Here is a 14,379-nt window from a genome sequence, read left to right as displayed (position 1 = left end):
TACAGTCTTATAATAACAATTCCTGTTAAATATCTTGCAATAATCACAGGAATGCAAACAATTATTTCAACCAATTTCCCAGAATAAGAAATATCATATAAAGATAGGCAAGGGTAGAAACTTACTAAAACAGTCATCTAAAATTTAGTTTAAAAGATACCAGAGAGGGAAAAAATGACTTTACTCAACTCTCTTCCTCCACCCTTTTTATTAAAAGCACCAAATATTCTGCTGCCCAGCTAAAGCTGAATTGCTGGATAGCTATTACACCTAGCTAGAGAAATCCTACCTAGGCCTTCAAGTATTTCTTTTGGGGAATTAATTCTACTGCACGTACCTTTCTCATCTTACTTAGCATGTGCAACCAAATTTTGTGCAGAAATGCATGCAATGCATATGACAGTAAACAATTTTTATACAAACAGTATTATAATAACAAAAGCATATACTATTAATGTCAATTTTCTCAAACCATCTGCAGATATATTTTTGATCTGCATTCAGAATGAATAATAAATGCTGCTCTTCCATGAGGTTAATTACTATAATGTGGTCATGGTTTGAACTAAACAAAAAGAAATCATTGTGTGAGATAATATTTTTAAACAGTGAGGAAAAAAGGATCAAACAATTAAGAAAACCAGAACGTTCCTTCTGTCCGGCTACTTGACAGTACGGACAAAACATTTAAATGTAAATTATTGCAGTCTGTGGATCTGAAGACGTGTCTCCCACAATCTATAATCAGAGGTGGCCTGTCATTCCGGGTTTAAATACTATTTTTCCATACTTGCATGATACACAACACCAGATATTTAAGCAAGTATGAAAGAAAAACCAACGTTTGTAGCCAAAAATGGTAGTCAAACCCCAACATTGACCATCCTATCATTTTCAGCCTCATCATGAAAATTATGCTAAAAGAAAGAGTGACCGCAATCCTAAAGCGCTTTCCTCTAAGTAAAAACAACCGGGGGAAAACCTGACCTCAGTAAATTCGCTTAGGAGAGCAAAAATAAGCAGGTCTACTCAGAATCCGTCACCAGTAAAGCATTCTTAGGACCACACTGTTACTCACTTAAGTAAGAATAGTGGACCAGGCCCACAGCGATTCACCTACTACTGCAGCATTCACAAGGGTTAGATAAAACTGAACACATTTTAAAGAATTTAGCTCTGGTCACTCTGCAACACGTAGCCAGCTGCTTGGCCCAAATATTCAGTTGCTTCGCTTTTTCACATTGTAAGCCTTGGGACTCAGGTCATTTTGAGGAAAAGAAGATACAGAAACATTGGCCAGGGGACCCAAACTACCAGGCTACAGGTGAAATGATGCTACAAATCACCATTAATTGGATGCAGAAAGATGGAGACCAGCTAACACAATCCAGTGATGCATCTTAAGTTACTTTCTGTGATGCTGTCATTTTAGAAACACCGTTCTACAAGCAACATTAAAAAGTTGATGAATAAATCAGGTTATTTTTTTATTTTACAAGAATGTGGAACTGTATACTATCCCCACCTAGAGGATTAAAGATTAAGTGTCTCAAGTTTTTATTATGTTGGCCAAAAATACTCCCCCCACCATCCCCTGCCCAATACAGAAATCCAAATGAAAAATACCCCATTGCTGCCAGTGTTTTGGTTTACTACTAGACTTTGGAAGTGCCTATTTTTTATTCACTGAGTGAGCAGGCACAATGTAAAAGACAAAGACGTAATTCATAAAAACAAATAGTTATAGTTCTAGGGTTATATAGAAGGCAGGAAAATACTCCCCCCCCCCCCGTTTTAGTGGTAAACATAAACCTATTTGGAAAAGTTTTTTTGGATTAGTTTCACCATTTCACCAACCTCAAGACGTCTTCCTTTACTTTGCTTGTTCTGAGTACTGCAATATTTAAAGAACAGGTTTTGTGCATATACCAAACGTATATAAACCTACTAAGGGAATTAACTACGAACAGGCGAGACTAAATCTCTATTGCTGTTGACCCAAAAGCGGCACTTTCTCTCACCTTGCGGGCAGGCACATCAGGAAAACAAGAAGAACCAACTGCACCACGCAGGACATCAGTTTCCTCTTCATAGCTGCTTCGTTGAAAAATCTAATGATGCAAAGAGGGGAGGGGGGAACATTCAGCTCAGAGTCATTTTCCACTGACCTGTACTTTCCCTGTAACCCAACGTAAGATGTCACTTACATTATTTTAAAGCATTGGGTTTCTGAAGCAGTTTCCCCCAAACTAGCAACTTATTAAATCTTCCCAGATCTTGGGTTCTATATGCAACACACAAAACTGATAGGCAAAACTGACAGATGAGCAGATGCATCAAATATTTCTTTTCTCTCCAACCCAATTTTTATATAGATACAGATATATAAAATCCAACTCTTTCTACCCTTAAAAAAAAAAGACAGCCAGTTTGTTGCTTATTCTTTGCTCGGTTTTGCTACATCCTCTAAAATGCCAAATGTGGGAAGGAGGGTTTTTTTTCCTGGACACTGCTGTGAAGCAAAGCAGGTCCAGCTCCTTCCCAATGCTGAGCATGTCTGGCAGTGCTTGAGGCAGAAGAACTGCCACAGAGGCAGATCGACACAATCGCCACCAGAAGCCAGTCAGGGCGCCGTGCAAAGTTGCAGAATTGTTATTATTATTTTTTCTTTCGGAAGGCAAAAAGCAGGCGGCTGGTCTCGGCTGGGGGGTGAGGGGGGGCGATGCCGAGCGCTCCCCCTCGACACACAGGCGCGCACATCCACACACGCACACGCACACACCCCACCTTCTGCGCTTGGCAGCCCGGCAAGCCAAGCCGCTGGCGCCCGGGAGCTGCCCGCGAGGGCGATGGGGAAGCGGGGTGCCTACCTGAGGAGCACCAGGAGGCGCTCGAACGAAGCGGCGGCGGAGCAAACGGGGAGGAGGGAGTCCTCCCTCGCCAAGCGCTGAGGAGCGGGGGAAGCAGCGGGGGAGGGGGGGCGCTTAAAGGCGACTGCAGCAGCAGCAGCAGCAGCAGCCCTGCGGACCGGAGCCGGGCCGGAGCGGGTCTGCCGGGTGTGTGCCCGGGCGGGCGGGAGCGCGCGCCGGCGGGAGAGCAGCCGCGCGAGGCGAGGCGAGGCGGGGCGAGCGGAGAGGCGCGGCGCGGCGCGGCGCGGCGGGCAGGCAGCCTGCGCGGGTGCCGAGGAGCGGGGGAGGGAGAGCACGCGCACGCGCGCGCCCTCACGCACAGGCAGCAGCTGCGGCTGGCACGCGCCCCGGGGGTTCCGGGAAGGAGGGAGCGCGCGGGGGGAGCCGCCGCCGCAGAAGCCGCTCGCGGAGCCGCCGAGCCGAGCAGACCGCGCGCCTCGCCCGCTCGGGGAGGGCCTGCGAGCCGCGGGCGGCCTGGGGCGCGGGGGGTCCGGGCGCCCCTCCCCTGCCGCGCCCGCGAGCAGAAGGGCCGGGGGCGGCGCGGCGCCTCCCCGGCGGCTCTTCCCCTCCCGAAGTTTGCGCGGGCGAGCGGAGAGGCCTGGCCGGCGCGCTACTTTCCGCGCCGGCCGCTCGCAGAGGCTGCGGGCGAAGCGAGCCGGGCTGAAGGGAGCCGCTTCTCCGGGCGGGCCACGTGCGCTCCTCCTCCGGCCGCCCTGCCGCGCCCGCCGGCCGCCCCGCGCTCCGGCGCCCCACCGGGGCTCGCTCGTGGCCCCGCGCCTGCTGCGCTGCGCTGCGCGGTGTGTGTGTGTGTGTGTGTGTGTGTGAGCCTTCCCGCCGGCCCGGCCCTCCCCTCTGCCCGGCCAGCTGCCAACTGCCCAAGTGGGACGTGCTCGTCTTTGGACAAGCCTTGCCGTGAGAATGGGCATCAGGACAGAAGTTCTGTTCCACGCCGGTCCATTTCGCCCCTGATTTGCTGGATTGAGGACCGGCGGGAGGGTGGCGGGTGGGACCTCCCGCCGGAGTCGGGGGTGAAAACCGAAACCCTGCCCTCAAGTCAGAGCCGGCTCATGGCGACCCCGGCGGGGTTTTCCTGGCAAGAGACTGACGGCGGTGGTTGGCCGTTGCCTGCCTCTGCAGCCCTGGTCTTCGCTGGAGGTCTCCCGTTCAATTACTGACCAAGGCCGACCCGTCTTGGCTTCCGAGATCCGGCAAGTTCAGGCTCTGCTGGGCTATCCAGGCCAGGGCAGAACCTGGAATATCCCAAGTTCAAACCCCCGCTGGGTGACTTTGGGCAGGTCACTCACTCTCAGCTTCGCAGGGTTGTTGTGATGACAAAAGGGAGGAGGGAGAATAATGCAAGCTGTTTCAGGTTCCCACTGGGGAGAAACAGGGAATATAAATGAAGTAAATAAATAAAGCATTACTGTTACCTATATATGAACTCTCTTTTATTTTGAATATCTTTTTATTAACCTTTCAGTTACCACTTTTTGGATTTAGGCTGCAATCTCCTAATCACACTTAACTTGGCAAGAAGTAAGATTTACTGCTGAGTAAATATCTTCAGATTTTGTATAGGGGATTATCAATGCAATCCTATGAAGAGTTACTCCAGTCTAAGCCTGTTGAAATCAAGACTATTGAACAGTATATGAGCACGGTTGTTATGATGTTAAAGAGACAAATGTGTAGAGGACTGTTAAAGACGACCAGGGAGACTGCAGAGACGTTCTGTGAATTATTTGTATTGGTCATCACTGTGAAGGGAGTCATTCTGCACCCACCCACCCTTTTAAGGATGGCATATGAAAAACTAAGTCAAATAAGGGCCTAGGAAATTAATGCACTGGAAACAATTGCACTGGATTATTGTTGCACAGAAAAACTGAAGGCTAATGGCTGAAGGACAAGTAAACAAGCTGCTGGGTTTAGCAAGCATACACCTAAGAATTCTTGATAGAAAGGAGTCCAGTAGCACCTTTAAGACTATCCAACTCTACTGTAGCATAAGCTTTCGAGAATCACAGTTCTCTTCATCAGATGAAGAGAGCTGTGATTCTCGAAAGTTTATGGTACAATAAAGTTAGTCTTAAAGGTGCTACTGGACTCTTTTCTATTTTACTACTACAGACTAACAGGGCTAACTCCTCTGGATCTAAGAATTCTTGAATAACTCAAATCTGAAATAGACAATAATTTTTAAAAAATAAGCAGTGTCACTGAAGTCCTTACTGGTGGATAGGAAAAGGCAGCCAACAACATAACAGCACATTTTAAAAAGTAATTTGAGAAATTAACCCAGTTTCTGAACCAGATAAACTATTGCAAAGTATTCTTAAAGCTAGAACTATTAAACATAATGAAGAATAAGCCTTGTGGATGAAGAATTAACTTGGCTTCTGCAAATGGAAGGCCTGCCTTACAAATAATTTAGAATTCTTTGACAGTCTCAATAAGCCTACAAATAGGGCAATACAGCAGACATTATATTCCAAAAATGGCAAGTCCCTTCTCAAAGTTACTTAATAAACATATGGACAGCTTTTACAATTGGGGAGAAAGATGGAGTACAAATGAAATAAATAAATGAAATACAATTTGAATAAGTAATATCTTCCCATCAAGATTAGTATGGGGACTGTTGCTATTTGACATTCATAAATAATCAGGACTGAGCAGCTAATCAGATTTGTGGGTGCCATCAAAATACTCAGGATTGTGAAAGGCCAAAGAGATGGCTAAAAGCTCTCAAAGATATTTTGAAAAGGCAATAAATAGTAAACGCGATACCATATAAATAGGTATAAAGTGATCCACATTAGTTCACACGCACACCTATTTCGTATGTACTCTGATGGAATCTGAATTTCCTGAAACTAACCCAGAAAAAGTTCTTGGGGTCATGTATGCTAGTGTTTGGTGGGGAAGGAAAATCCTTGCCAGAGATTCTTAGAAAAAGTGCTGAAAAAATGGTATATATCATAATGCCTTTATATAAACCAGCTGCGTTTGGAATACTGTGTATATTTATGGTGATCCTAACTTAACATACAAAAAGACAAAACTTGCAAGTAGCCAGATCTGTTCATTAGAAAAGATCCAAAGTAAATAGAGGGGTAACATCATACAATATGTCTGTCGACATATTGTATGATGTTACCCCTCTATTTACTATGGATCTTTTTCAATATGCATTCAGGCTAACCAGAACTCTTCTTTATAGTAGGTTGGGGGCGGGGGGAGATGGTGCTGCTAGACGTGGTGGGGAAAGCCTCATTCTGCAGTCTGTAACATTGACCTCCAACAGTTCAAACATATATTCTGTTCAGTGACATTTTCCTACCCCCAGACTTGTTGAATTTGGCTTCAGGCAGGGAATATATTTCTAATTTTTTCATACTTCTCTGTGAAGATCAAAGAGTTGCTCAACTTTTTTACTGATTCCATACAGCAAGAAAGGTGTTGAAAAGGACCAACAAAATTATCTAGGCATTGGAGTGTTTGAGTGTTTCAGTTCATTAAAAAAAAAAGATGACAAGGAGGGGACTTGATGTTTACAAAGCTGATGAGACTTAAGTGGTTGGAGAAATGTTTTCCTCTCTCATAATAATGGTGAAACTTGGGGTCATTCTGTAAACTGATGTACAGTAGATTCAAGATATGACCGGGAAATGCTTTTTTCACATAGTGCAAGTTTATCTTAAGGAATTCACTGTCAAATATACTGATGCCTAGAGATGTGGGTTTGGATATTTCTGGCCCGAATATATATATGAACAATTATTGGTATTTTTTGGATATATTCAGGGATCTGGATGGTATTTGGGATTTTTCAGGATACTGGTAAACAGGTCCCAAAAAATTCTGGAAATATTTGGGAATATACAATAATATTCAGGGTTGGCATTTTAAGGTTCCCAGGACTGTTTTTCTGACTGTTGTGGTGTGTCTGTGTCAGTGTTTTCTTTCCAGGTCTTGAAACAGGCCTGCCAGGTAGATTTTGCTTGGATTCTCTGGTTTGATATTTGTTCTGTTGGGCTTGCAAAAGCATGCCTTGTTTAAGTTGGTTTGACTTGGATTCTCTAGTTTGGCATTGGTTCTGCTGGGCTTGCTACATTGGCCCATAGTTCTGCTGGATTCTGTTGTCTGACGTTGGTTATGTTGGCATTGCAACAGTATCCCTTACTTAAGTCAGATTCTCTGGTTTGGCATTGGTTGTGTTGGGCTTGCCACATTGGCCTGTGATTCTGCTGAGATTCTCTGGTTTGACTTTGGTTCTGTTTGAGGTTTTTGGCCAGTGATTGGCTGTTGGCTTCTTTACCTTGGAGAAACTATGGAATTGTTTTCACCATAGTAAGCAATGGAGACAAATAGGATAGCTGGGGCACCTTGTTCATGGGCCTGAAGTATTAGACCCCTTGATCCAATCTGTTTGAAACTGGGGAGGGGAGTCTTTAGAGGACAGGCGGAACTAAGTTCCCTACAATTTTGGTGTCCTCCAGAAAGGATCCTCCGTAGGGAACAATTGAATCCAAAATCTTGGGATTCTGAAAAAAATAACAGCCCTGTTCTGAACACCAAAATGGAACCGCCTTTCCTGAACCAGAATCCAAAAATACCAATTTTTTTTTAAGGTACATATCCCCTAGTATGGCCACTGGTAAAGTTTTAGAAAAAGAACGAACAAATTCATGGAGGATACATCAGTGGCTTGTTAGTCATGATAACAGAATGGAATCTTGAGACTCAAAAACACACACCACGCCGCTGTTAAATTTAAATGTTGTAGAGAAAGTGGAAGGGGGGCTGGTGCCTCCCTGTCCTGATACTGGGTTTCCTACGAGAGTCTGGCTGGCAACTGTAGGAAACAATATACTAGCCTAGACAGATCTTCAGTCCGGTGCAGTAGGGAATCAGTGTGGTGTAGTGGCTAGAGCGTAAGATGGTGGGACAACCAGGTTCGAATTCCCTCTTTCTCATGGAAGCTTGCTGGGTGACCTTGGGCCAGTCACACCTTCTCTGCCTAATGTACCTCACAGGGGTAGATCGGAGGACTGTGGGATAAAATGGAGGACTGGAGAATTATGTAAGCCACCTTGAGTCCCCATTGGGGAGAAAAGTGGAGTACAAATGAAGTAAGTAAAAGTGCAAAATAAATTATGTTATCAGGATTGGGCTATAAATGTCCAAAATGCTATTACTTACATTTAAAAACCCTCCTCCTTCCACTTTTTTTGTTTTTTGCTTTTGTTCTGCTTTATACATAATACGTCCCTCATTGATTTTGCTCCTGGATTATTAATATTCCTTCCCCTGCTTGCCTATTATCATGGTCTAATTGACATTCAAAAAAGTGTGTCCTTTTAAATGGGACTTTGTATCCTGGCAACTCAGGAGAAAAACCTCAGGTAAAGGGACTCCGGTCAGGCCCTCTTTTTAAGTTGCTGCGTGTTGAGCCACATGGAAAAGGTGGGGTATCAATATGTTTAATACATAAATATACACTTTAGACTTTTTTATCTTCTGAATTCAAAATTTTAATTCCACTTTTGCAGAAATGAAACACTCTCTTAATATATCAATAGTGTATTATTCTCTCAACACTGACTACCCAAGACATCATTTTAAAAGCATTCAAAACCAGCAAAGGGGGAAAAAAAATCTAAATACATTCCAGCATCTGCTGCTCTATCCCCACAGGGCAAATTATGCTAATTCCAATGGTGAATAAAAGGTAACCATATTTCCATAAACTTCTGACCTGACAAGGATTACCATATCCACAAATATAAACATATTAATAAATAAATTCTGGATGTTGCAGTCTTGGCATTGGTGTGTGGTTCTTGACGGTTGCACCAAGAGGGGTTCTAGGGGGGTAGAGAAGTGGTGGTTGTATGCCACGTACGGCTTCAGGAGCTTTATTGCTTGTATTTTGATATTAAGGATATTAAGCTGTGACCAAAACGAAATCAAGTACAATGACGTGTTTATGAATAGGGAGCTTTTAGCAGTAGATAATTAGGGTAGCAATTACCTTTTGTTTGGCTGTGTGGAACAAGGAAGGGTTCCATGGCACATGTGTGTAGCTCTGGAAACTACACATGGGTAAGGGGGGGGGGAATAATTGTTTTCAAGCAAAATGGGTTCATTTTGGTTTCACCCTGTTTATGCTATTTAAGAGGATTGTGAATAACCATTCTGTCCGAGTGCATAGAAATTGCTGTGCAGGCATATAGCTTGACTAAACAGCTATGTGTATGCATGGCAATTAAACTGGCATTTTAGATGTCTGAAAAGAACCCCAAAAGTGCCTTTTCTTCGACAAGATTTTAAGAACAGAAATGGCAACAAAATCCCATTTAGCATTATGTACGCTTACTATGAACAGCTTCTGATGCCAGCTAGAAAACATTTCTAGCAGATTCCACACCTAGTCCTGAATGCCTTACTTAGAAGTTCCATTGAAAACTATGGCATTTACTTCCAAGTAAATGTAGTGGGATATAATGATGCAATCTGATTTTTACATATGTATATTGTGGTCAATAGACCACTTACAAAAGGGAATGAACAAAAAAACTCTTAAGTGATATATATATGACCACAATGGCCAGAATCCAAAGAGTTCTTTCAAAACAGGTAGCATTTCAACACAGGTTTGAGGACTCACCTTTTTCTCTCTGACTGCAGCCTCATTGGGGGGGGGGGGTAATGACCTTAGATTCCCCCACCGCCAGTTTCTCACAGATATGTGTTTCGAGTTCATGCTAGGACTCAGATTCTAGATGTGTGCAGATCCAACTCGTCATGGCTGCGAGGGAGAGGGGGGAGACCTTCAGTCTTTCCCCCATGCTGTTTTCCCAACTGCTGGGCCTTTGGCTGAGGGGCAGCGGGTGTCCCCCTTCTTCCACCAAAGACCACCACTTTTTCTGGGACTGCCCTCACCCATGCACTACGCCCATATACATGCCCATATACGGACTCCCGACTGTTTGTTTAAGTAGCCTGCGCCTGGACTATTTTAATTATTGTTTTAAGATTATTACTGATTTTATAGTTTTATGATTAACGCATTGTATTTTATGCAGTGCTTTTTTTCTAGGAGAAGAGGTGGTGGAACTCAGTAGGTTGCCCTCGGAGAAAATGGTCACATGGCTGGTGGCCCCGCCCCCTGATCTCCAGACAGAGGGGAGTTGAGATTGCCCTCCGCCGAGCGGCGCGGAGGGCAATCTCAACTCCCCTGTCCGGGGATCAGGGGGCGGGGCCACCAGCCATGTGACCATTTTCAAGAGGTTCCGGAACTCTGTTCCCCCACGTTCCCCCTGAAAAAAAGCCCTGATTTTATGAATGTTGTGAGCCACCCTGAGCCTATTCGTGGGGAGGGCGGGGTATAAATCAAAATAAATACATATATAAATAAATAAATACACCATAAATGGCCCGGGGGGGCACTATTTGCCCAACTGGAGTTCCACATGCACTGATGGGGTACAGCGAAGTTTCCCCAGCTGGGCCGCTGGGGCTGTTTCTGGTTAGGAAAACAGAGTCCAGAGGAAGGCTGAAGCCCTTTGTTCTCACACACCGTGGTCTTGATATGCATGAGGTCCATATGGGACTGGGTTCCCAGCATGGAACTCCAGGCGTACATGAACACATGAAGCTACCTTATACTGTATCAGACCATAAGTCCATCAAGGTCCGTCTTGTCTACTCGGACTGGCAGTGGCTCTCCAGGGTCTCAGACGGAGGCCTTCCCCGTCACCTGCTACCTGCTCCTTTTAACAAGAGATGCCAAGGACTGACCCTAGGGCCTTCTGCGTGCCAAACAACGGCTTTACCGAGCCACAGCACTGTTCTGCCAGGGATGACCCGGGAGAAAGATAACATGTAGTTAGAGGAGACTCCCTGAGCGCTCCTGAGTTTTAGGAGTAACTTGTTTGGCAATACAGGCAGGGCTTTTTTTCAGCTGGAACAGGGTGGAACGGAGTTCTGGAGCCTCTTGAAAATGGTCACATGGTTGGTGGCCCCGCCCCCTGATCTTCAGACAGAGGGGAGTTTTGATTGCCCTTCGCGCCATGGTGCGGCACAGAGGGCAGTCTCAACTCCCCTCTGTCTGAAGATCAGGGGGCGGGGCCACCAGCCATGTGACCATTTTCTCCAAGGGCAACCCACTGAGTTCCACCACCTCTTTTCCCAGAAAAAAAGCCCTGAATATAGGCAAGACTGCGTAAACACTGGCAGCAGGTTCAAAAGCCTCCCTACACAATCCTTGCAGATCCAGCTCTGAGATACCTTTTAGTTTTCATTCACTCTTTTTCCTGGGCCTGTCGTCCCGTGGGCCATTGTTCTCCCAACTCTACTTTAGAGGCCTCTTCCAAAGAACCCTCGCTGTTGCTGCTCCTGTTACTGAAGCATTCCTTACTAAAAAATTAAGGAGAACAACATGTCTGCTGCTGGCACTTAAGGCAAGAGACTCAAGAATATTTCATGCTTTGCATAACTAGCTGCCTCAAGTGCCCTTCGAGTGAAAAGACAAGTTGAAAAATGGAAATAAACATGTTTGCCATTCACTGCAACATTCTGATAAGTTAGGATGATTCTTTTGAATTGGTGAGGCACTGAAATCTAAGAGTGTGGAGGGGAGGAATATTCGGAGCCTGTCCAGTTATTCAATGGATTGGTTATGGCACAGAGACATGAAGGCTATGGATGATCACAGAATCACTGAGTTGGAAGGGGCCATACAGACCTTCTAGTCCAACCCCCTGCCCAATGCAGGAGGAGCCTAAAGCATCCCTGGCAAATATTCATCCAGCCTCTTCTTGAAAACTGCCAGTGAAGGGGATGATGTATTAACACGGGACAGAAAGGAACCACTATTATGACCTTTTAATAGTAGTGAACTCTCCATTCTGTACTACAATGAGGTCCTTATAACTGGGTTAGAGCCCAGTATTAGGGACTAGGCAAAATACTATGAAGTATTATTAGTACTTCAAGTACTATTAGTACTTCAGTACTGGTAGTACTTCAATTAGCACTTCAGTTACTCTTAGTACTGTTAGTACTTCAATTATTACTGTTAGTACTATTCAATTACTACTATTACTTCAACTGTAGCCTGACATCGTACGTCACTGTGCAAAACACACCAAAATGTTGGGTAGAAAAGAAATGCTCTATAATTAACTCGACTAAAACTTTGGAAATGGTACGGCTATTGTTCCCATCTTTTACAAAACCTTTTATGCCAGGTAGAAAATATATATGAAACATAATGGAGTGAAGGAGAATCAATACAACTACAAAGATTCCTAAACAAATCAATGGGTTTCTTTAAAGCTCTTATGAAATACCAAGGAACAGTCTGGATACAACTTTTTAAAAAAGTAGTGGAATAAAAGGCAGAAAAATAAAACATATATGAAACACATCAGAACTTCTAAGAGTTGGACGTTGGCTGGGATCCAGCGGTGTGCTTCCATGGGTGGAAGTATTTCTGTCTGCGGAGTCTGGCTTTCTTTCTCCTTCCGCCCTCCTCAGCAGTCCCGTATGCCCCTGAAAATGCTGCTCCCAGAGGCGGCGTTGGGAGGAGGGATTTGGGCTGCAGCAAGAGGGGCAGGTTCTGCAGGAAGAAAACTGTCTGGCCACCGGTGGAAATACTCCACTGGATCCAAGCAAATACATTACTAATGCTAAATTATATACTGATGCTAAATTATATAGGCCTGTTATATTACTAAAATGCAATTTAAAAGAAAAGTTTACCAGACTCTGGTTTGGGGCGTATTTAGCTTCACGGGTAGATGATAAATGCAACATTTAAATTTCTCAGTTGTATAGGCATCCTGGTGGTTTTTTTCCCTTTTAAATCTTTGATTCCAGAAATAAAACATATGTATGTAATGACGTTACTGAGGTCGGTTCTGCTACAACAAATAATCCATTCTTCTTGAGTTCAGAAGGTATAATGCGTTATTGCACATTATTAATGTTTTCAAGGCTCAGCATCTCTTCTGGACATGTCTACCTCGAGGCAAGAGAGAATCTTCATTGGCAGTTATCAGTAAAGAGACTTATAAGACGTTCCAGTGTGCAGGTTACCAAGGAGTGTTAATAGAATTAAAATCATGAAACTTCGGTGCAGTAGAGGGTGCTGCAACAAATGCACACACCCCTCTGTGAAGTGTAGTAAAATATTATTGGCTGAAACTCTTAGATTTTTGCAAATGTAATTACTGTAAGGCACCAGGGGGGTGGGGGGGGGAGAGTATGCGGATCTGTTTTTTTCTTTAAATATTTTTCCTTTAAATGTTTCTTGGTTTACTTTTCATACCTGCATAGCAAATGCAGGTGGAGAATTGCAATTAAACAGCCCATACAGAAAAAGATATTCCAGTGTAATACTACAGCATTAGGAAGAGGATTTTCCCTGGTGGAAATAAACCCATGATGTATTTTGAGACCAATGGCTTCCATTGTTATCTGTGATTTCATTATTTCCACTACCTCATCTGGGGGCCATCATGAAATCTTATCCTGCTTCTAAACTCTCTTCGTGTTGTCAGAGTTTCACTTACATGGAGCCCAGCCTGGTTTAAGGCTTCGCTCTTACTGAGGTTTTATACCTGTGTTTAGGTTATATGTTCTGAATACCCCTCCACATAGATATTAGGGAAAAGCTAATACTAAAAACCCTTTACTCTTGACTCTAGTTTCTATGCTGAAGGAATGCTTGCGTAGGTAGTCTTGCCAGATGTGAGCTCCCATGTCAAGTGGTACAGTCCTGACATAGATTTCCTATCTTTGGTTGTGGGCATCTGTTCCATAATGTTATTTGTTGGATTCGGGGAGATCATAGGTGTCAGGGTCTGTTTGTATGTTGCCTGAAAGGAAGCAACCTGAGTAACGCCATGTTTAATTCTTTCGTTGTTTAGTCTTCTTTTCCGTCTAGGCCCCACCTGCGAGGAGCCGTTTCCATGGGAGAAGACACTGTCTTATCTTTTCTGCAAGCCGAGTCGACCTTGACTAGTGTTCCCACCGAGAACTCTCCTGCTATGTGAACTCTGGGGGGAGGCTGGGCTCTGAGAGTGTGAAATGTAACAACTTCTTTTCTGTATCTCATTCCTAACAATGCTTTCTTCAGCCAGGATCTCTAATCCTGGAATATGGACGTCTGGGCCTGAATGCTGTCTTTCAAAATAAAACCTTTGGAAATCAAAAGACCTTGTCTTCTTGCAGAAGGGAGTAAGGCAGACTCTCGTGTCTGGAATGCCATAGTCTGACAATAGGTAACCAGCATATGTGTAAAGCATCTAAAAACTCACTCACTTCATGGCAATTTTGTATGCTTTTCTACTTTGAACCTAAAGAGTTCAACATAATGATAATAACAACAACAACATTCAATTTATATACTGCCCTTCAGGACAACTTAATGCTCTCTCAGAGTGATTTACAAAGTGTG

At 44.2% G+C, this 14,379-nt stretch overlaps 1 protein-coding gene across 2 annotated transcripts in view; it reads right to left on the bottom strand.

Moving 5' to 3' along the window:
- GABRA2 (gamma-aminobutyric acid type A receptor subunit alpha2) overlaps nucleotides 1–2,105 on the bottom strand; it is a 140,882-nt gene extending 138,777 nt beyond the window's left edge. For both annotated transcript variants that reach the window (XM_054989924.1, XM_054989923.1), the window contains exon 1: nucleotides 2,022–2,105. In XM_054989924.1, coding sequence (XP_054845899.1) covers nucleotides 2,022–2,092 — 71 coding nt within the window. In that variant the 5' untranslated portion in view covers nucleotides 2,093–2,105. The remainder of the gene's footprint in view (nucleotides 1–2,021) is intronic.
- Nucleotides 2,106–14,379: the final 12,274 nt, after the last annotated feature.

Source organism: Eublepharis macularius, chromosome 10 (genome assembly GCF_028583425.1).
Source record: "Eublepharis macularius isolate TG4126 chromosome 10, MPM_Emac_v1.0, whole genome shotgun sequence".
Classification (NCBI taxonomy): Eukaryota; Metazoa; Chordata; class Lepidosauria; order Squamata; family Eublepharidae; genus Eublepharis; species Eublepharis macularius.
Note: the sequence above shows the minus strand (reverse complement) of the source record. Positions and strands in the feature narration are given on the sequence as shown.